Source organism: Callospermophilus lateralis, chromosome 1, assembly GCF_048772815.1.
Source record: "Callospermophilus lateralis isolate mCalLat2 chromosome 1, mCalLat2.hap1, whole genome shotgun sequence".
NCBI classification, from domain to species: domain Eukaryota; kingdom Metazoa; phylum Chordata; class Mammalia; order Rodentia; family Sciuridae; genus Callospermophilus; species Callospermophilus lateralis.
The window spans coordinates 127752251-127775292 of NC_135305.1; the positions used below are offsets into that span (position 1 = coordinate 127752251).

General features: G+C 59.8%; 1 protein-coding gene across 2 annotated transcripts in view; it reads left to right on the plus strand.

Moving 5' to 3' along the window:
* Rimbp2 (RIMS binding protein 2) overlaps positions 1-23042 on the plus strand; it is a 74092-nt gene that overhangs the window by 24203 nt on the left and 26847 nt on the right. For both annotated transcript variants that reach the window (XM_076866340.2, XM_077105161.1), the window contains exons 3-8: positions 2140-2244; positions 8957-9007; positions 15467-15671; positions 18089-18225; positions 19258-19334; positions 20106-20215. In XM_076866340.2, the coding sequence (XP_076722455.1) occupies positions 2143-2244; positions 8957-9007; positions 15467-15671; positions 18089-18225; positions 19258-19334; positions 20106-20215 (682 nt within the window). In that variant the 5' untranslated portion in view covers positions 2140-2142. The remainder of the gene's footprint in view (positions 1-2139; positions 2245-8956; positions 9008-15466; positions 15672-18088; positions 18226-19257; positions 19335-20105; positions 20216-23042) is intronic.

Here is a 23042-nt window from a genome sequence, read left to right on the forward strand (position 1 = left end):
TGGAAACAGACTCTTGCCAGGCTCAGAACAGGGTGGGCAGCCCTTTGTCAGAGGTTTCCCACCTGAGATTCAGCAGGCCACAGACAACAGCTTTGCTCCTGCGCTCAGCATGCAGGAACCTGTCCCGTCATGTTCCCTGACGGCACAGAACAGCCACTGTTTACCCAGGCTGACCGCGTGCATCCTGTAGTCGATCAGCGACGACAGAGCACATGGAAGGTTGTGCCCAGCCGTGTGCAAACCCTGTGCAAGGACCTGAGCGCCTGACGAGTTTGTGTCCTTGGGTCCTGGAGCAGCTCCCAGATGCACAGGGAGGCTCTGTGTGCCTCTGGGTGTCTCCTGCTCATAGACCAAGGGGATGGCCCCTTGCAGTCCAGCATGATGAGGTTCTGGTACCTGACGTACACCTGTGTCTTATGGGTGCCCTTGTCTGGGGGACCTCTATCTCCCAAGCATCCTGGGTTCCTGTGAGGGTTTCCATGGCAACAGAGCAACTACAACTCGTCTGTGGGAAATTACAGCCCCTGGAGTTCACCAAACAGCTTTGGAGACGGTAGAGGGGTGCAGAGGTCGCCCCCAACACCACGCCTGAGGTGACTTCACTCTTGAATGCCAGCAAATAACTCGCCCGCTGCGGCTCTCTGCAAAATGCCTCTCCCGTCCTGGGGCAAGAAGGCCCTCTCCAGATGCTCGCAGGCAGAGGGGCTTCTGGCCAGTGGGGGTGTCAGGAGGAGCACTGAGGCTTCTCTGCCCCTTTTGGCTCCTCCTGCCCCTCTCAGCAGGGCCGCCTCTGCCTGCTCCTGGGAGTGTCCACAGCCTCAGGAAGCTGTTCCCTGCTTCTCACTGAGGGGAGCCTTCTTCCCTATGAGTGGTGAAGGCTACCAGCCTCCAAGAGTCCCAAACTAAGTGAAGATAGTGAGGCTAAAAACAAAGAAGAACACAAAATAATAAATAAACAGAAAGGGACAGCCAGTCAGCCCAAGAGAACAAGGAAGGCAGGCTGTGACCCAAGCCCCTTGTGTTGCTGGTGGCTACCTAAGACCCTCAGATGTCAGGGGCCCGAGGGAGGGCAGGTATGGGACAGGAGACGGGCATGCCAGGCTCGTGCCACCGAGCCACATCCCCAACCCGAATCTCCTCACTTTTTAGGGGATTTGAACTTTCACCTTAAAGATGCAAATCTCAAAATATTGAAAACAAAGTCAATTTTTAAAATTTTATATATATATATATATATAGAAGAAAACTGAATTAAATTTGACATGGGCCCCTTGTGGTCTCCTCCCTTTGGACCACGTGGCCAGTGCTTCCTGTGAGAGTCCCTTGGTCTGTCGTGTGCCCCTGCACGTGAGGTCATTCCTCAGCATGTGCTCATGTGGCCAAGGCTGGTGGTGGTCACTGAGTGTGCTGCTCGAGCCTCAGCGGCTCTGATGCCCTCCCTGTTCTGCTGCAGGGCTTGGTGGTGACCAGCCATGGGGCACAGGCAGGAGCAGTCTGTGCTCAGAGATAACAGGTGAGCGCTGGAACTGGGCTCTGGGGCTTGGACCCTGCCTTTTGAGCAAAGACGGGGGGATGTCCTGAGGCCGGGACACGCCCCAGGAGCACACCCCTTCACTCAGCTCCAGAAACCTGGCCTGACTGACACTCCCTTAGGACCCTTCCTGGGATCTGTGACCTCTGGTCCACGGGAGCCACAGCTGGGGCCAGAGACGGAGCAGGAGGCCATGTGGGGGGCGTGGACCTGGGGTGGACGTCCATCTAGCGGTGGTATGACTGCAAGGCTTCTCCGCCTGTCCCCTGTGGTAACTGTAAGGTCCTCCAGCTGAAGTAGGAGCCCCAACCTGGAGGAGAAGGGGTGGCCTTGCAGAATGTCCACCAGGGGAGAGGAGCGGGCACCCTCATGTCTGGGGACCCCAGAGGCCCTGCAGCTCTGCTCCGATGCTCCCAGCACTGAACACAGAGGCAGGGGGTGGGGCCTCGCTGGGCCAGGGTTCCCCATCCACTCTGCCTCCTATGGGGACACCGGTCGTGGAGAGGGGGTGAGGGACTAGTGCTGCTCTTGGGGGTGGCGGGAGAGGCAGCGTGGCTGGTGGAGCATGGTGGGCTGTGCCGGTGCTCAGGGGCCTCCTGTCCCCACAGCACATGCGTGAGGCTGCTGAACGGCGGCAGCAGCTGGAGTTGGAGCATGAGCAAGCCCTGGCTGTCCTCAACGCTAAGCAGCAGGAGATCGAGCTTCTGCAGAAGGTGAGGCTGGGTGGGAGGGGGCGGGAGGGGGCGGGAGGGGGCGGGGGGGGGGCGTCACGGGCTGCAGGGCCCCTCCTCCCTGCAGGTCCCCTGTGTCTTTACCCTGCTCTGCCTTCTCTTGGGAAGCCTGGAATCCACATCTGGTGGTGCACAACTGGGTGTCCACCCTGGGAGGCCCGGGAGGGTGCTCTGACCCATGCCTGGCACGGACTTGACAGCTTCGGCTTTGGGGAAGAGCCACCTGCAGCACAGACCCCAGTGACAGTGCAGAGATGTCCACCCCTCCACCCCGCCTGGAGTGCACCCTGCCAGAAATGCAGAGCAGGGTCCCAGTGTTGTTATGTGGGTTGGGGATGGGACCTCAGTTCCACCAAGCACCCATTCAACTGCCACGCTTGTGTGGACTGCGGCATGTCCGTACCATGGCTCAGTAGGGCACCACTGAAAGGGGAAACTTGATTTGTGTCCGCTATTGGCACGGTGTGTTATTAAGTGAGCAAGTTGCTGAGCAGTATTTATAGCAAGATCGGGGGGTGGGGAAAGGGGGAGAGAGAGAGAGAGAGAGAGGGAGATGGAGGGAAGGAGGAAGAGAAAGAGGGGGAGAGAGGGAGAGAGAGGGAGAGGGAGAAGCAGAGGGAGGGAGGGAGAAGAGAGGAATCAAGAGAAAGAGGAGGAGAAAGGCGAGACGGATGGCAGGGAAGGAGAGAAGCAGGGACCAACCAGCCAGGAGTCAGATGCGTCCCCAGGCCCCTGTGACTAGTGGGCTAAAGATGGTGGCCCTGCCCTTCAATGTGCTGTCTCACAATGAGTAGGAAGTCCCTCTTGCAGGAACAAGGGGCTGGCTGGCCCCGAGGAACTAGAACTATTCTAGACCTGAGAACAGTGTCTCCCCGATGCCCAGTGTCCTGGCTCCTGCCCACTCCTCTTCCTGGCAGGGCAGTGGGCCCTCCGGCAAGAGCACCTGGTTGGGGCTAGCAGAGGGATGAGACCCCAGAGGGCTGTGGTTGCTGCTCATGGCCCTGGCCCTGCTACTGGCTGTTGGGCCCAGGCCAGGCCTTGGGTCTCCATGGAGGCCCGTAGCCATCCACGGCCTCTCTAGTCCTTGACCTCACAAGGGCCACGTGATGCTTCCCACGAGGGCTGGGGATGAGAATCGCCACTGTTCTCCTCCAAAGTTGATTAGCAAGGGCCGGGGCAGCAGCCAGATGACTCCTGGTGGCCTTCCTCCAGTCGTTCCGGAAGCCTCCTTCCAGGGGTCGACTTCACCAAGCCAGCACTGATGGGAACCCACAGAACCTCCGTTGCTGCCGCAGAAGTTGGCTGTCCCCTGGTAACCACGTGTGTGGTGCCTGGGAGGAACCCCACTGGGTCACAGGTGGAGGGACATATGGCTCTGGTTTTCCTCTGTCCTTCCTGGGGGGGCCTCCCCCTTGGCCGGGAGGGAACCTGCATTTATTCATGTCAAGGGGGAAGCCACATCCCCAGGCTGGCCCCGTCTGACACACAGAACTCTGCAGAGCTGCAAGTACTGACCAGCGAAGACTCTGCTTCTGGACGTGACGAAGTATCTGACCCCGAGGAGGAGAGCAGACTGCTCCTGGGCAGCCTCTCGCCTCGGCACCCACTTTCCCTTGCTCTCTGTTTACCTATTTTGCGTGGCTCGTGGCTCTCTCTATTTTTGGACACACTGATGCTTCCTCTCGGGGAGGAAGAGAGACCAGATGAATGTGGACGCACCAATTGTGTAATTTCTTGGAAACTCTGAATCTTAAAGCAGAGACTGAGCGTCAAGTGAAATGGGATCCGTGAGCTCTCCCCGGAGTCCACTTCCCAGCCAGTTCCACCCTGGATGTCTGTCAGGAGGCCTGTGCTGACCGTCCACCTGCTCACTTGTTCATCAAGGACTGGTGGCCCCTGGCTGCCACTCAGCTGGTCCTGGGAAAGGGGTGGCGTTGTCCAGGGAGCCTGGCCTCTGCCCAGTGGGAGCAAGTGAACACACGCTAGGACCAGGCAGCCCGAGCCACGGCAGGCGCCCCGCGGGAAATGCAGAGAGGAGTGGAGGTGTGACGGGCGGTGGCCGTGGGTGGGGGTGACATCTAGTGAGCAGAAGACGCCCCCCTGCCATGGTCCAGGGAAGGGCTCATTGTCCTCAGCAGGAGCAAGCTCAGCATGACGGAGAGGACAGAGGCCAGGGAGGCGGGCTGTAGGCATCGAGGGGACAGGGCTTGATCTTGGACTGCAGGCACGGAGCTGGAGCCTAACCCTCAGGCCACCAGGAAACTGGCATCCAGCCCAAACCGTTCTTGTCCCCCTCATCAGGATAAAAGCCAGTCACCATGCTTGGTCTGTCTGGGCCCTGCGGGAGTCTGAGGGGTGCTGACACAGGAGAGCTACCTGGTGTCTCTGTCCACATCCCCGAACCCTCTTGGAGCCCACCCTCTTCACACCACCAAGCAGCTAATTACCCCATGCGTGGACTTCACGCCCAGGGCTTGGTTCTCTGCCCTCATTTTCTCTGACCCAGAGGCCCCGCGTGTACAGCAGGCTTCCAGGACCGTCCCAGCCTGGCTCTGTCCTGTCTACACACCCCTCTAAAGTCACCCTCTAACTGAAAGCTGGTGACCTCACCTGGCCCTGGGGGCTTAAGCCCTACCTGTGTGTGGCCTTCTGGGTTTGGGTCTCACCCCAGATGCCCCCTGGGAGCCCCACTTCTTTCCCCAGGCTCTGGGGCATCACCAACCTCCCGCCCCACTGACCCTCCCCCCCCCCCCCCCCCCGCCCCCCGGTCCTCAGCACTGCACACCTGCCGCCTGACCCGGCTCTGCAGATGGTGGCTGTGTCCCCTGGTCTAGCTCTGGCTTCCTACTGGAGTTAATCGCTGCCCTGGTCATCGCCTGCATCCCACTCCCAGTCCCAGACTCCCGGCTGGAGCCAAGAGCTCCCTCAGGGCCGTCCTTGCCCTTCCTGGTCCTCGGCGCCCACACTCCCCGAGCTCCTGCTGGATGGAGTCCTGGCCTCTTCCTGCAGGCCAGGCTGCTCCGGAGGCTGCATGCGGAAAGGGGTCCCGGGAATCCCTCTGTGCTGGACCCTCCGCCCTCCAGATCCCAGGAGCCCTTTCTCTGGACGCAGAGGGTGCATCAGCAGCCAGGAGCGTGTCTGGAATGTGGCTGGGTGCTGCCCCTTCCTGGCACGTGGCTTCCTCTGGGGCCACTTCTCCAGCTACAGCCATCCTGAGGACAGGCTGGGCATGCAGACAGCAAAGGCCAGGGAGCCGGGCCCATCGCCTGGCGCAGGTGCCTTCCTGTCCTTGGTGGCCCCTCCCCCTCACCGTGTGGGGCTGGGGGAGGCCGTGACACTGTGCCAAGGCACTGCTATGTTGAAGGGCAAGCAGGCAGAGGGACTCACGGCCTCATACAAGGCTGTCCTTGTGGGAGTCAGGTGAGATGGGCAGCCTGCCAGCCCTCTTCCCAGGGGCCTGGGCGGAGTAGGAAGGCAGGGAAGCCAGGGTGAGGCCCGTTCTGCTGAAGCCACAGCTTCCCACGGGATGGGGAGGGAGCGCTCACAGGGCCTTGCTGTCACTCAAGGGGCATGAGCACCTCAGGTCAGCAATGCCCAGGGACGCGGCCAGGCCAGACAGGGTGAGGCTGGGCTCTGGATAACGCTGCACTGAAGGATGCATTTGCAAGGGACTGGCATGGCCCTTTCTGCAGAAGACTGGCCTTTCTGCCTTTGGTGGACCACGAAACCTATCCCCTCTCGGGGCCTTTGCCTAGAATGCAGGTCCCCAGGCCATTGCAGAACTGGCTTATTTTGTCAGGGAGTCTGTGCTCTACTGCCCATGTGGCACAGGGCATGGGACGCCAAACGTGCCCCCTTGTTCCTGTGCTTGCCTTTTGTCAGGACACAGCGTCCACATCCCAGGTCCTTGCCTGACACACAGTAGGTGCTCAGGAGCATCTGAGGAAGGCTTATGGTCAGGCCAGAGTATGAGGACATGTGCTGGATTCGAATCTTCCCATGCCCATGGATTGAATTCGCAGCCCCCCCAAAGCCCCCAAGAGCTGTGAGCACAGGACCCTGCATGTCAGCAATGGGAACCTGAGGACAAAAGCGGGCTCAAGACATGGTGACAACTCCGAGCCCTTCTGTCTAGTCCAGAGAGACTCCTGGAGTCCACCCACCCCCTGTTTTGTGAGGGTTTCAGTCTTGGGTGGGCCACGTCCAGTCCTACAGCCACCCATGGAATGAGCAAAGAGTTTCCATTTCTAAAATGCATCTGTGGATCTGACCAGGTCGACTATTGTTTAAACTTCTTGTGGCTGGCGAGCTGATTGTGGTCAGTTTCAAGGCTGTTGTTGAGATATCAGAGTTGGAGAGGCCGTGGCCTGGTGCTCTGGCTCAGGCCACCTCCCTGGGAGGCTGCATCCTATTGTGTGGGGAGCAGGCACGGGGCTCTGCACTTCTCCAGACACACCCCGGGTGTTGGTGTATGTTGCCAGCTTGCTGAGCCTGCCCAGGACCAAGGCAGGGTACCATGGAGGCTCCACGGGTTCCCAGGGTCTTGTTTACTTCCTGTGGAACTGACTTGAAAGACACCGATGAAGGCCCTTGGCTCCTCTGTTCTACCAACCCACTGCCATGGCCCCTGGGCAATTCCTGTTCTGAGTGTCAAGGGGACTGTGCTGCTCTTGTGCCTGCATGGCTGGCTTGGAGCCTCTGCTGCAGCCTCCTGGGCAGCTGGTCCTGGGACATCAGCCTCTCCTTCCAGCCTCAGGGGCCCAGGGTGCCCCGGGGGGGGGGCCTCAGTCCTCTGGAGTTGCACCCTCAATGTGGTCCATTCTGCAGGGTGGTGCTTGCCCGCCTGTGGGCAGGGCCCTGGGAGGGAGCCTTGCTCACTGCTGCTGAGATTGTGCAAGGACTCGGCTCCGCCAGGTTCATCTGTTAACTTTTGTTCTAACTGATTGTCCAGTGGCCCAGCCTGCAGGCAGCCTGACAACACGAGCCTACGTTTCTATCCAGAGCCCAGGACTGAATTGCTGCCAGCCTGGCTGGGCGGTGCCAGCCACCTTGGCACTGCCTTGTGGGTCTGCTGGGCGAAGGCCTCCCGATTCCATGGATGCCATGGGGCATTGTTTGTGCAGGCCCGCAGGTCCCCTGACCACTGGCCTTTTTCACGTTCTGTTATTTATTATGGCTCTGGTGGGTTTTTCTGAGAAAGGAACAATTTTGAGCACTTACCGACTGGGATGGCTGGAGAAGAGCATGATTGACAAGTTGAGTCCGGTCACTTGCCTGGCTCTCAGCCCCTCCTGGGAGGTGTGGGAGGATGCCGTGGGTGTGGATGGACCCCGGGAAGTGCCAGCCCTTTCTCATGCTAGTCGGTGCCAGGTCCCCCTCTGACAACCCACATGCAGTCTTCCCAGGGAGAAGCCGCAGCTGCGAGGACAGTGCCTACTTGCCTATTTGTGACGGACGACGCCCCAGACGTATTTCTTTCTCCAGGCTGAACAATGGGTCTCAGCTTAGCACCGGGGTCTTTCTTGGTGCCCAATACTCCTTCTCCAGACATCAGTGCTTCTGCCTTGGGAGTGTCTGAGCCCACTGAGCCCTGCAGAGTGAGGTGCACAGCGGGGTGGTGGTGGGTGCACCCAAGGAGCCCTGGTTCTCAGACCCCCAATGAGCTTCCATTTCTCCAACTTTACAATGAGGGGTGCCACGGTCTCAATGGTGGATGACGGTGTTCATTCAAGGACTCTCGGCTTCAAGAGATGGAAAATCCACAAAGGAAATCTTGTCTTCACCAGTAACTGGAAACCTGACTTCAGATATGGCTGATCCAATGCTCAAACCAGCTGGTTCCGACACAGCTAAATCCCAAGTGCCATTAGAATTCGTTTCTCTCTGGATCTGCTCCCAACCTTCTCTAGGGTGACTCATTGTGGGTTTCCCCAGGGTCCACCACGCCAACCTGGCTCCAATTTCTACTTCCCTCAGGTTATGGCCAAAAAGGGAGAAATCTCCCCTCTCCCAGAAGGCCCAGGCCAAGTATCATTGCTCAACTTAGGCTTCGTGGCCCTGCGGATGCACCAGTCTTTGAGAGTGTGAGACCTTGCTCATTTCCTCAGGGCAGGGGAGGGTAGATCCCAGCAACTTCAGGGGCCTTCCAGGAGAGGAGGCGAGGTCACAAACACAACTTAGGTCATCACGATGCTGGAGCGTCCAGGTCGGAGAGGGCAAGGAGCAATGTTGCATTCCAAGGTTGCAGGAGTTGCCCTGTGCAGGGCCGTGGCTGTCCTGAGCCCGGAATGTCTTTGGTGACACTTGTAACATTTCCTCTGTAAGACCCCTGGCCCCTTCTTCCAGGCCAGGGAGATCTCGGCCCCTGAGCTGTTTGGGGTCACCCTTGCTGTTTGCCGTGTTTTCCTAAGGGTGAGGATGTGGAACCCGACAGCATGTGATGGCCTTGGCAGAACCACCCTGCTCTTTGGGGCTCAGCATCCTTCCCTGGGCCCCTCTCAGGAACAGGACAAGACCGCCCACCCTCAGGCCCAGCCGCATCCCAGGGCCCACCCTGTGTGGACCACAAGAGCATCAAACCCAGCCAAAGCCACTCCTGGCCCTGGGGGAGACCCTGGGAGCGAGGGGCCCTGTCTCAGAGTCACCGGCCCCTCCTTTCCTCTGACCACTGCTCTTCTCTCTCTCCATGCGGAAGGCTCAGGTTGAAGCTAAGAAGGAGCACGAGGGAGCCGTGCAGCTGCTAGAGGTGAGTGGGCCGTGTCTTTCTGGGGCCATGTCCGCCTTTACCCCCAAGGCGATGTCCACCTTTTTCCCCGGGGACACTGGGGCATGGAGGGGAGAAGCCCTCCTTGGCCACACAGCCGGCATCAGAGCTCCTGTCTCAGGGGCTGCTCTTAGGGGGAAGCCAGGAGTGGCCCCTGCTGGCCTGGGAATGGTCCCTAGGACTGTGGGCGAGCTCTCTCTGGGCCTCCTGTCCCCTGGTGGGTGGTGGAAGGATGTTCTTAAGGTGTGACACCAACCATGGGGAGGCACTTACAGGATCAGAGAAAGGACAGCCTAGCAGTCAAAGTGGTCAGTGCCACCAAGGCACTTCCAAGGGTACCGTCCTCATGGGAGTGACCTTTTTCGGCCCCCCAGGGAGAGGAACTTGGAAGGAAAACTGCTGGACTTGGTGGCTTCATGGCCACCAAGCTTGCCCTGGCTTTTGGTCCAAGGCCAGTCTCCTCTGCAGAAGGTGGACAGGCATCAAGGAAGGGCTCTTGGGGTCATTCTGGGGACCTTGGCCACCTGTACTCTTCATGCATGCAGAGCAGCAGGAGGCCTGAAGACAAGGGCATGCAGTGAGCCACCCGCTAGGGGTAGGCTGAGTGGACTGCCCAGTGTCACTCCTCCTGGCCGCCAGCCCCCAGCGAGTCCAAGCTCTCCAGATAATGGGCAGGGTCACCCCTTAAGATGGCCTGTCCCTACCCCCAGGGAAGAGCCTCCACCAAAAGCAGCATGTGCACCCTTGTGTGGCCTGGGGGAGGTTCAGTCACTGTCACGTACATGTGAGGTTGATTTTCCAATGTGTCCTTTAGTAATGGGTGTCAGGGTGCCATGTGAACAGGGTAGGAAACACAGCTGGGAGACTGCCTCCCCAGGCCCCGCTGCCCCAGAAGGCAAGGCCCCGCCTGCTCCACACTCCCCTGGTTGCAGCCCCTGCCTCCAGGCCCCCAGAGCTCATCCCTGGGGCTCCCCGCTGGGGCTTCCCCTGGGCTGTGCTCAGGGTCTGCTGTAGCCCCTCACTGCATGCTTTGACTGGCGAGAAGCATGTGCCTGGGTTGGGCAGAGGGGAGGACGGCGTGGCTGCTGGGAATTGTCTATTCACAGTGTCTTTTTGTGATTGTGTCTCGCTTGGCTCCCCACGCAGAGCGCCCTGGACAGCATGCAGGTACTCCCAATAGCCCTGACCCTGCCTGTTTGCTGATGCCCCTCAGCCGAGCCCCGGGCCAGCCCTGCCCTTCCCCTCCCCTGGGCTCCTTGAGGTGCTGCTGTGGGTGGGGCTCTGGGCTCTCAGCCTGGGGGCCCAGGAGCTTGCACTAGCCTGCAAAGTGCTGTCCCCTGGACTGTGGGTCCAGCCCGGGGCTCACGCTCTCCTGTGTCCTGCCAATGCTGTCACATAGTCCTGTGAATTCAGATGACCGTGGGGAAGAGAGATTGTTATGATGATCTGGTCCTTTGGCAGCCACGGGATTGGGAGGGCACAGCTCAATGCCCAGAATTCAGCACGGGTCATCCGAATTCACACCACACCCTGGGTGCTGTACCCTTCTGTCCTGCCTGCCCTGTGCCAACAGCAAGCTCCCTCCATGGCTGAGTGGGACAGCCCGGTTCTCCATGGGGAGTAGAGGTGGAGTATGAGCCGAGCTGTCCCTGGAGCCGGCCTTTGGGCATTTTGCAAGCCTCTAAGCCCTCTTAGCATTCAGAAAAGGGCCAGCTCTTCTCTCTGCTGGAGGAGGGTCCTCAGGTGGACCCAGGCCTCGTGGTCTTAGCATCTCCTGGAAGCTTGCTGGAGGGGCAGACTCTGGAGCCTGGGATGGGTGTCTGTGATCTGTGTGTCCCCCAGGGATGGAGGCCACAGGGTCTGGTGACATTATTGGAGAGTCCAGGGCCCGAGGCCACAGGGTCTGCAGAGTCCGGTGTTGTTGGAGAGGCCGCCAGGCCAGCTGCTGGGAGGAGGGGATCTTTGGGGGTGCGGTTCTCTGAAGCCTGGTCAGCCCGTATTCCGGCTGTAACAGAGCTCCTTCCCTGACCCAAGCCACCTGCCTACCTCCCAGGATTGAGATATGGATGTAAATTGGACCCATCGGGTTGGGTCATCGAAGGCGTGGTTGAGTGCAGCAGCTTTTGTTTCTGAGTGTACGGTGGCATGTCCTGAATGTCACGAGGTGGCTGATGTAGACAGCACTCCGCTAGGTACAGAGAGGCCCGCGGAGGCTCACCTGGGAGGCCTGACCCTGCCCTTAGACGCCGCGTGTGGAAGTTCAGCCTTGGGACGTGGCAGCCCTGTTTCCTGGAGTGTGAGCGGGCAGCGTGCAGGTGGAGCCAGTCCCACGTGATCCCCAAGAGCCTGGTGGCCTGGAGCCCCACCCTGCTCCAGCTTCCTGCGGGCCCCTGCGGAGAGGCCAGGCTGTGCTCTGGCAAAGCTGAGTCGGAGGTGGGGGGGACTGCAAGCCCCACGCACAGCTCTACTTGACTGAGGCCCTGGCCTGCCTGCCCCATCCCTGCCACCTGCAGTCCCAGAGTCACAGCACCAGAGCGGGGAGCGTGACAGAACTTGATCTTTAAAGCCACGGATGAGGTTGTCATTCTCTCATTTCACTGGTTAGGCAATCACGGCACAGAAACCTGAGCCAGTTTCCCAGGGACACACAGCTCATAATTGGCAGAGCCGGGTCCTGAGGGCCAGTCTGCCCAGCAAGGTCACCTCCTAAGCACTGAGAAAAGTCCTGCAAGGAAGAGGTTCCCTGGACGGCAGTGTTGCCACACAGCACTTACCCAATTCCCCTGAGACGGGCATCAGGAGCAGGCCTGACTGGCCAGAGGGACGCACTGTGATGTCCTGAATTTCCAACAGCTTGGTACACTTGAGGGGAAACTGCCAGCTGGACAGGCCTGGGCATCTGGGCACAGGACCAGTTAGAGACCCAGCCCGAGGTGCCACCCTAAGTCCTGCGCCTTGTCCACTCAAGCACGGGGCAGCTCAGATACACAAGCCAGTCCACACCTCCTGAGTACGTCCAGTCCCACCAACAGTTGCCTGTCCTTGCTCATGCTTAGGAGAGAGCCGGTCACCTCACGGGGACACTGGCATGCTCGTCAGCACACCCTGGCATCAGTGGACACACAGCCAGCCATGGCTCCGGGCAGTGTGGCTCTCTGGACAGCTGTGGGCCCTCCCCACAGGTGGGATTCTCAGCATGGCCATTCGCTGTCCTGGAGTGGACGCCCCACTCACTGGGCCGAAGGACTATGAATTACAGATTTCAGAGCCCCAGCCCCAGGACACAGTGTTTGGTGTGTGGGGACCTATGTGGGACAGCTGGAGGTCAGCAGGGCCACAGGGCCACACAGCCTGCCCTGATTTGCCACTAGACCTGCCAACGGGGGGATAAGACCTGCACTTTCAGGATCGCTGCGTTCAGCCCGCAGCCCCTGCCTCCAGTGGCCCTAGCCCTGCCAGACCCTTGAAGCTTAGAATGAAGGGTTTCACCCTGAGACAGATCCCTGCTTCCCTTGAAGAACTGGAGTTGGGACCAGAGCGGGCTGGACAGAGCCACACTCGGCCATGCTCCCCTCCTCCTGTGGGCGGCCCCGGGCCATCGGCTGCACTGCAGAAGGCACCGTGCACCACTCACGGTCAGCTCCCAGCACCTGCCCAGGACCTCCCGAGCTCAGCAGGCTGGAGCTCCACAGCCTTGTGTGGGTGCCGGCGAGGACAGCACACCCCACACCACTACTGGCTTGCAGTCCCTGGCCAGTGGTCTGTACCGCGAAGACTGGACACTCCCTCTGCCCTCTGAGACGAGTGCCGTGTAGCCCAGAGCTTCCTGTCGACACTCTGCCCTGCCTCGTCACCTTGGCCTCTTTCCACAAAGGGAAGCAGAGTCCAGCCTCCTGTGGACAGGACAGCCTCAAGGCCTTGCATCTTACACCTGTGGGGACCTGGGGAGTGGGGCCTTTAGCTCAGTGCAGGACGATCCCGTTGTTGGAGGCCTGGGGGCCAAGTCAAGCCCGGCTCCCTCTCTCCCCGAGAGCCCCCATGCTGCTCAGGGAGGCCGGCCCCACCCAGACTTCCTCTGCCTGTGAGCCAGGGCCCTCAGGCTTCCTTGGCAGGCTCTCCACTGGACAGGCTCCTTCTGTGGTGACCAGCCTGTGTGGACACCTTCTCTGCGCCACATTCTAGACCCAGTGCTGAGCAGGTGGGACAGACACAGGGGCAGACGTACCCAAGGGTCCACAGCTGCAGGCCCTGGCGTGAGGCATTCCTGGGTGCAGAGTCCTGTGCAGGCTCATGTGACCTCAGCTGTGCTCATGTCCCTGGGTGGGACATAGCATCCTCCAGCACTGGCCGTCCACGCACTCCTGTCCTGGTCTTCACTGTGGCTGCCTGGCTTTGTGGTATCATCGTTTTAAGACCCTATTTACTTTTTGAACCTCTTTATTTTGAAGTACTTTAGAGTCACAAAAGCTCAGAGGCTTCTAGAGTCACAGAGTCACAGAGTGTTCACTGGACCGCAGGGAAGTCGGCGGGGATCTGGTTCAGGGGCAGGGCTGCCTCCTTTGGACCTCTCCAGGGTCCGCTCACACTCCTTTTCTGGTTCTGGTCACAGTTGTGTGGAATTTGGTTGCATCACGGCCAGGAGCATGGTCGGCTGTGCCACCTGAGGACGTCACGCCCTCCCATCCGGGCCCTGAGGACCGTGGCTATGCTCATTTCAAGGGCTCCTCAGAGGACACCTCTGTGGGCACCGCTGCAGGGGGGCTGGGGGCGGTGGCTCTCCTGGGGCACCAGGAAGTACCTGGAACTGTCGAAACCCGGGTTCCAGTTCCTCCATGCACCCTAGGCGTCTCACCTGGCACACAGGTACCTGCAGCCTCTGGTGCCTCCGGTGAGCTCAGGCCCTTCCCAGGCCCTTCCTGCGATGGCATGTGGCCGCTGTTCCCAGGAGCCCCTGTCTGCCAGCGTCTCAGGCCCCAGAACCTGACGTCACCACGGCTCACCCCGGGCTCTGGCTCTGTGCCTGCCTCAGCCAAGGCAGCCATCCTGGGCAAGCTCATTCAGATTTTTAAAGAAGAATTCTGCTGATTTTTTTTAATGAATTGGAGAAATTAATTATAGGCTCGGGACATGTTAGGTTTATTTTTAGAAATCCATGATCTCAGACGCAAATAGCACTTCATTCTGGACGGAGGAACAGAGGGGCTGCAGCTCTAGCGGTGGGGGAGGAGGGGAAGGGGGAGGGGGAGGGGGAGGGGGAGGGGGAGGGGGATCCGCAGGGAAAGCTTGCCGCAGCTGGCACAGGTGCCTCCAGCCTCCACTCCCAATTTCTCTTGGGCCTCAATAAAACAGACATCTGTTGAGCGCTGCCTGTATACAATGCCTGGCCCATGCCATGGGCTGGGTGCAGCAGGAACCCAGCAGATGAAGACCTGACCTGGAGATGATGTTTTACCAGAGGGCAGACGATGGGCAGAATCAGCGCTGGCACAGACAGGGCGTCCCAGCCGTCCTGGGGTGGAGGACAGCAGGACAGGGCGTGCACACAAATGGCACAAGCCATGCTATGGAAACATGGTAGCTGCACATCAGGACTTCCCACTTTGCCTCGATTCATTTATTAAGCACCGACTGTGTACCTGATGTACCGAGAGGCACTGAGGATGTGTCTGAGAAGCAGGAAGTGAAGGCGCAGGGTTTTGCGGTCCGTGGAGACAGACGAGGGACAGGATGGGAGGTGGAGGGTGCAGGGAAGTAGGAGTGTGGGGCAGGGACCACCTCCCCCTCCACCTGGGCACCGGCCTTGCCTGGTGCAGGAACTCCTGCAGCAGAGGGGATGGGGAGGGGGCTTCACTGGTGCATGCTGGCCCTGAGTGTTGGGCAGCCACAATGGGGTCAGGAAGCAGCAGAGAGCAGAGAGGCTCGGAGGCTGGCTACGGCCTGGCCCAGGCCTGTGCCTGAGGAGAGAGCTCGCTGGGCGGCCCTTCTCCTGTGTGTCCTGAGGGAGGCTCTGTCTTTGTGAAGTGGGCAAATGGCAGCGAGTTTGCTGACCTGTCCAGCAGAAGGACATTCCCTTATTCTGCTAGAGGCGGTGCCCTCTGGGGCGGGCATTGCAGGTGGGTCAGCCACCATGCTGTCCCAGCCTGGGCTGGTCACAGCCTCATGCTACCCATCTCCACTAACTGCAGCCAGGCGTGCCCTGGGTGCCGGCCATGCTCAGAGCCTGGAACAGCCGTGCTGGCTGTGAGCTGCGCGCTCCCAGGATTCTTGGCACCTGTGCTTTCTCCTGGAGGCTGACAGCCGGCTGCATGCAGAGCTAGGCATTGGGCTAGGACTTCCCACGAGGTGGCAGGCAGGCCTGCCGTGCACACAGCCCACAGTCCTGGCCACGTGGGCCCCCCAAGGCCTCCTGCTGACTGACCCCCTCCCACCTCTGCTGTGCAGTGCAAGGTTCGTGAGCTGGAAGAGAAATGCCGGACGCAGAGTGAGCAGTTCAGCCGGCTGTCCCGGGACCTGGAAAAGTTCCGGCAGCAGGCCGGGAAGATTGACCTGCTGGGCAGCGGCTCGGTGGCCTCGCTGGACATCCCCTTGGCCCCCAGCAAGCCTTTCCCGCAGTTCATGAATGGACTAGCCACCTCCATTGGCAAAGGTGAGCACTGGGCCTCCCTGGGTCCCGGGGTGGGGAAAGGATGCCGTCCGCCTCCCAGCCAGGCTGTGCAGGCAGAGGCTTGGCAATGTACCCTACACAACGGGGCTGGCCCTGCCCAAGGCTGAAGAGCACCGCACTGTGCACCTATGCCAGCTTCTCTTCCTCATTTCCTCCCTCCCCTCTCTCTCTCCTCCCCTCTCCCCCTCCTCCCCTCCCCTCTCTCCCTCCTCCCCCTCTCCCTCCTCCCCCTCTCCCTCCTCCCCTCCCCTCTCTCCCTCCTCCCCCTCTCCCTCCTCCCCCTCTCCCTCCTCCCCTCCCCTCTCTCCCTCCTCCCCCTCTCCCTCCTCCCCTCTCTCCCTCCTCCCCTTCCTCTCTCCCTTCTCCCTCCCCTCTCTCCCTCCTCCCCTCTCTCCCTCCTCCCCTTCTCCCCTTCTCCCTTCTCTCCCTCCTCCCCTCTCTCCCTCTGCTCCTCTTTCCTTTCCTCTCTCACTATTGATGGATCCAGGGGTCTTGTACATACTAGGCAGGTGCTAGGCCGCTCAGCCACACCCCAGCCCTGGCTTAGTCCATGTCCTGTGTCCATTCGTCCACCCCAGGCTCACTGTCCGTCTCTTCCAGGGTGGGCAGGGAGGAATTGCTGGCTGGCCACTGGGTCCCAGAAGAATAGAGGTTCTGCTTCTGCTGAACCTTCCAGCAGGTCTCCTCTGCCTCTGGTGAGGTGGTCTTGGCCTGGAGGCCGGGTGGGTGAGGAGTCTGGGACTCGTAAGCAGAGCCACATGACAGGAGAGCGAGGTCTCTAAGGACCTCCCTGCAGCAGACACTGCACCCCAACAGAATCATCCCTGAACCCAGGAGCTGGCGGCCTGACAGGGTGGGAAGAGGCCCCGCCCCCAACCCCACCCCACCCCGCCTCCCCGGGGGCCCTGGCCCTGCCCTCGCCTCCGGAGCCCCGCCCCAAGACCCACCTCCACCCTCGTGGCCAGCTTTCCTTTCAGGATGGGAGCTGGGAACTTTTTGTGATATTCCAGAAAAAGTCACTGGGAATTAGCAGCTCTGTTTTCTGGAGCACACATGTCCCAAAGCTTGGGATCATGGGAGAGTGCACCTGGGAACCAGCCCATAAGGTCACTCTCATCCCCGATGCGGCGTGCCAGACAAAACCTCTTCTCCCTGGAGAATTCCTACAGGTCTGAACAAGTGACTGCAAGGTGACACTGCTGTGTGTTGGCCACCCATGCAGTTCGCTGGGGCAGGGCACCAGTCAGGACAGCCTGAGTTCTGCTGCATTAACAACCAACCCCAGACCCTGGAGGCTTCCACCAGCTCCGGTCCACAGCCCCCACCCAGCGGTGGACAGTCACTTCCACTCACACCCCTTCCAGGGCCGTGCTCCCGGTGCTGGGGGAGGGAAGGATGTGTTAGTCTGGAGCAGGGCGCCTGCTGGTTCCTGGCTGGCTTCCCGGGGCTTCGGGGCCAGTCCCCCATGACCTGTTCCCTTGCACTGCTGCCTGCCAAGCCGTGCTATGACTTCAGGGCCGTGTGGCCACACGCAGGGTCCCCTCCCTCAACCCGATGTCCCAGCAGGGAGATGCTGCTGCTGTCCTAGGTGCCATCAGCCGTTACCTGCCCAGGGGAGCTCTGGGGCCCTGCCAGATGCCTTTCTAGGGATGCTTTCAGGTCACTTTGTACCCTGGGTCCTCACTCAGGAGCTGTCCCCGAGGCGTCAGGGCGCCCACCCTGTCCTTGTGCTAGCAGAGACCCTGAGAGAGGGTCTAACTGAAGGGGACACTGAGGCCACCGTGGGTCAAGCCCTCAGTGCCCCTTCCCAGCAGCCAGGACGGGGCTCCCTGCCCCCAGCCCGGGAGGGTGGTCAGGCCAAGCCCCGCTGCCCTCCAGCAGGGCTCTTGTCCAAAGTGCTTTCCAGCAGTAAACTTGACCCTTTGGCTGATTAGGACTCTTGGTCATAGTGACAGCAAAATCTAACTTACCCTGGTGTGAACCAAAAGGAAATTGTCCTCCGGCTTCAGGTACAGCTTGGTTCAGGGACTCTGGCCATGTCACAAGGTCCAGTCTGTCCTCTGAGAGCAGGCTCTGTTCTTGTGTGAGTTTCCTACTCCTGGTGCAAAAGGGCTGCCGTGTCACTGAGACTCACAGTCCCATTCTAAGCTGACGAAAGGGAAAGCCTGACTGTGGGGGCTCCCACTAAAGCCCTCTGACTGAGCCCCTACCATGAACCACAGACCTCCTTTACAGCTGGGCTGCATGGCTCAGGGCCAGGGGTGGGCTCAGACTAGCCGTGGACAAGACCCCCTGTGGCCCCCACAGCTGAGGCGGAAGAGGAAGGTGCCCGGGGAGCAGGTGCCACAGGCTTGTCTCATCTCCTCTCCTTTCCCTGCCATGCCCCTGCCCGTGGTCAGGTCACGAGAGCGCCCCTGGATACTACCCTGCGGTTGGTGACTATTCCCCACTCTCAGGGGGCAAGCCGGAGCTGCTGTCCACCAACCCCACCTTCCTGTCGCCATCGGGGAGTCCAAGATGCAGATTTGAGTCAGACGTGAGTCTTCCTGCCAGGCACCTGGCGCCGGGCCTCTGTGGCTGGGGGGACGTGGGGGCCCTGTCCATCCTGCCCCATCCCACCTCGTCCTTCCATCCATCCTCCTCCTCCTGCCTCCCCTGGGTCCTTCCCTACTGCAGCTAATCCCTGGAGCCTGTCCTCACTGCTGGCTAGGGGTGGCCTGCGAGGGCCACTTTGGGCACACAGTTGAGGCCTGCCTGGTCTCTGAGATGGCCCCTGAGGCCGGGACTCAGAGTGTCCAGCCAGCATGCAGAGAGCAGTTCACAGGAGAGAGTGGGCCGCCCAGCGACGGGGCAGGGAGAGGCTGGTCCAGCCCAGGGGAGGGCCTGCTTGGAGGGAGCCGGACACTCGTGTCCATGACAAGGGGTCCTGATGGGTTGGACTGGGGCTGGGAGGTGGGCAGTGTGTCGAGGCCTTGGCACCAGGACAGTGTGGGTTTGTCTGGTTGAAGGCAGGGGTGACGCGGACACCTGCTTCTACCTGGAGAGCGTTTAGGGAGGTGAGGAGCCGGACCTCCAGGGGAAGGCCACTCCTGCTCCCACCCCTGGGGCTGTCACTGTGGTGTAAGGGACCATGGCCTCCTCAGGGGCTGGCAGAGCCAGGGCTGCAGGACAGGGCGTCCCCTCCCCTCCCTGTCGTCCCCTCCTTAGGCACCATCAGACACAGAGGTGCCACCTCCGGAGGGCAGAGGATACCAGTACTCGTCTGTGCTTCAGCGAGCCACCCGGCCAGCATGGCCAGCATTACAGTCTGGGTCCATAAGAGGCCCCTCAGGGCTTTCCTGGGGTTGGGCCTGGGCTCTGTGTAGATGTCCATTCTGGGTCGGGTGCCTAGTAGGAAGCCGTTTCTGGGTTCACACACGAGGCTGAGCATGTGGGGCTGCCCACCTGTGGGTGTCCAGTCTGGGTTCATTTTTCCAAAAGTCCGTGGCGGCCACAGAAGGGCTTCCTGGGTGTCCCGGCATAGAGGTGAGGCCTGCAGCCCCCTGACCAGGCCCCCTGTCTCCGACAGATGGACAATGAACAGAACTCCAACACCTCGAAGCAGAGATACTCGGGCAAGGTCCACCTGTGTGTCGCCCGCTACAGGTAGGAGCTGGCTGCAGTCTCCTTTCCTCACAGGGCCTATCCGGTTGTTTTAAGTCAGTCTTTGCAATAGGAGGCCCCAGGGGCACCTGACTTTGTCTCACGCTGGCCACGAGTCTGACTGAAGTTGACCCCTATGTGCTGAGGACCTGAAGGTGTGACGCCCGCCCTCCCAGGCTGGGTGAGGACAGGAAGCTGGTGCGACTGACCATGTGGTTGGCAGTCACACCCCAGATTGGAATGATGCCCAGATCTAATCCAACAAATATTCTCCCTGGGATCCGTAGGAGGAGATTGGAGAGGTATGTGCGGCAGGATTAGCCAGGCACACACTGATCCTTGTAGAAAGTTAGAGGCCACATTGATGCCCAACTTCAGGGAACTGGCTAATAAATCCTGCCAAGCTGCTTGGTGGAATACTACACATCCACTAAAAAGGCTAAGGCAGTGTTTCACGAGCACTATGCTGTGTTACAAGGTGACAAGTATGTGGATCGTGAAGTAGTATGTGATAGGATCCGCCTTAGCGTGATTACATATATTTAAAGCTTGTAAGGTTCATTTCTTCCTATTGCCTTATTAATCTGGAGCTGTGTAGTTATGGTGAAAGGGCAATGGGACGATGTCAGGACCATCATACTTATGTCCTCATCTTCCCGTGGTCTGTGTGAATGAGCCCGTGTGCCTGGCATGCGAGGCCTGGGCTGGGTGCGGGGCTGTGCTTCTCAGGCAGGAGCAGGAGGGTCGTGAACTGAATTCTGTCTCTCCCTCCAGTTATAACCCCTTCGATGGGCCGAATGAAAACCCGGAGGCCGAGCTGCCCCTCACGGCGGGGAAGTACCTTTATGTGTACGGGGACATGGACGAGGACGGGTTCTACGAAGGTCTCTGTTGGCACCAGGTTGCTGTTGGGGAGCCTGGCCAGTCCACCCCAGGCTAGCGCTCCTGGACTGGCAGCCGGCAGGCCTCGGTCACTGCTGGCTGTCGAGCCGCTGCTCTGTCCCTGTGGGGCCTGAGTCCTTGGGTTCCCTTCAGGACAGGAAGGCTGGGCGGGGAGCCGGGTTCCCCCCCGGGCAGAGGCTGGTGCTCGGTGGATCTTCAGGGTGCTCAACTCTGCAGGGCTGTCTGGCAGCCGTGGGTCCACCCCGGGGCTGACCGCCTCTGCCCATGGTCGTCCCTCAGCACCCACAGGAACAGGTCCCAGGACCCCCGAGGATATAGAGTGGGCAGATGCCCAGGTCCCTCACAGGAAGGGGCACCATTGCTTAGAGCGTACGCGCATCCTCGTTGCCCTCCCAAGTCCCCGCAGGTGCCCATGGTGCCTACCACCTCGCCAGTGCCCTGGGCAGTCACTGACAGCGCCCTGCGGGCAGTGCCAAGGAGAAGCCTGCACTTGTCCAGGAATGGACAGTCCCCCTCCTATTCTACCCACAGCTGGTTGGGTCTGTGGTTGTGGAACCTGTGGACACAGAGGGCTGACTGTGCTCCCAGGGATCCCTCCTCCCTCATCCTCCTGCCCCCCAGCCCCCAGGCTGCATCCTCTGGTGTGGCCAGGGCCATTTAGGTGGCCTCATTGAGAGTGGCTCCCAGCACCTGCAGAGGGCAGGCCCACCCATCTCGAGGCTGTCATGGCCCCAGGGGGTCTGGCCCATTCCAGGGAAGATTGCTCCCTTTCACGCCACCCTCCCGCCTCTAGTTTGGGATCAGGCACTGTGAGCTGTCTACCCAACGGGCCTCCCTTGTTTAGCTTGAGGACACACAGGACACCCCACACTTCTGTGAGTAGCTTTCTGCTGTAGACATGAGCCTTCTAGTCCCTGAACCACCCACTGTCCTTCACGGAGGGCCTGGGTCTGCCCCATCTAGTCCCTGAACCACCCACTGTGCCGCACGGGGGGCCTGAGTCTGCCCTGGCCCCCTGGGCAGGAGGAGTTCATCTTGTTAAACCACCAGTTTTCTCTTGCGTGGCCTTGCAGGGTCTCCCTAGAGCAGGTCGGAGCACCTGGGCTCGTTTCTGGGCACTCGCTGGTGAGCGGCCAGGCCATCAGTGGACGTGTGAACACCCCTGGCAGGCAGCGACACATTTGCCATGAGCTGATTGCGATGCAGGGCTAAGGCTCTGGAGGCCCTGAGTCACACCCCAGTGTGGACATGTACGCCCTGCCCCAACGGAGCTCTGCCATCACTCCCTGCTCTGTGGCCACGGAGACTCTTCAGAGGGCTGGCTCAGAGCAGGTTGAGGAACTCAGGTGGCCACGGTCAGGGAGGCAGTGGGACCTGCTTCCCTTCTGGGCCTTAGTTTCCTCTGCTGCAGAATCAAAATGGCAGGGTACCTACTCCTTAGGGTAGCTGTGAGGATGAATGAGGTGGCAGATATCAGGTGCTTATGATAGAGCCTGGCCCAGAGCAGGTGCTCAGCAAATGTTCACTGTCATCACTGTCACCATCGTGACCTCACCACCGTCACCATCACCATTATCATTATCACCATCACCATCATCATTACCACTATCACCATTATAACCCTCACCTCCATCACCATTAACAACATCACCATCATCATCAGCATCAACATCATCACCACTATCGCCATCACCATTATAACCCTCACCATCATCACCATTAACAACATAACCATCATCATCACCATCAACATCATCACCACTATCGCCATCACCATTATAACCCTCACCATCATCACCATCATCACTATCTTCACCATCATCACCACTATCATGATCACCATCTCTATCACCATCACAGCCATCATCATCACCATCACCATAAACATTATCACCATCTCCATCCCCACCATGGTCATCACCACCATCACCATCAATGTCACCATCATCACTGTCTCCACCAATGTCACCATTACCTTCCACCCAAGTCACAGTATGGATGTTTCACAGTCTATCCTCCAGGGAACGCTTGGTCTTCCTTGAGCCCACACCCTGGGTCAGGGTTAGACACAGAGAACCCAGGGCACATGGACTGGTCTCTGTGCCCTCTAAGGCCCTGCCCCACTTCCCCTAAGGCAGGAGTTCTCCCGGGAGCAGAATCCAGCCTCCCTGGTCACTTGGCTGGGTGGAAGCCTGTGAAGACCTGGGGGGACAGTACTGTGGGCTCTGTGCCTCACCTTCAAAGCTCCTGTGTGTACTTGTCCCTCTCCGGGGCAATTAGCCTTTTGAGCTGCTGACAAGAAGCTTAGATTGCTCACACATAAGACCAGGTGGACACCAAAACCACCTCGGGGTTTTTATAAGCCACTCAGTTCTGAGATGGTTCTGACGCCAAGTCCACCATTCCATTTCACGTCCAGTGAAGCAGTGGGGAGCCCCTGAATGGAGCCACAGCAGGAACCCCCTGGATCCCTATGCCTGTGCCCGCTCAGCCGTAGGAGGGTTAATTTTCTCAATTACCAAAAGCCGTGGGTTTCACTCGTTTGTTCATCCTTTGAGCAAATATTTATTGAGCACCTCTTGGGTACCAGGTGTCACCCCAGAGCTGGCCCCATAGTCAGCGTGAGCTCCCTATCCTCATGGGCAGTCTTCTCATTGGGAGGCAGCCAGCATATGGACCCAGGTAAACGAACACCGCGGCCCCAGATTCCGTGAGCCTCAGGGAGAGGCCGGGCCTCGCGATGGAGGTCACTTTAGATGAAGTGCTCTTGTCGGGCAGGAGCCGTATGTGCCCTGTGACCTCAGGGCC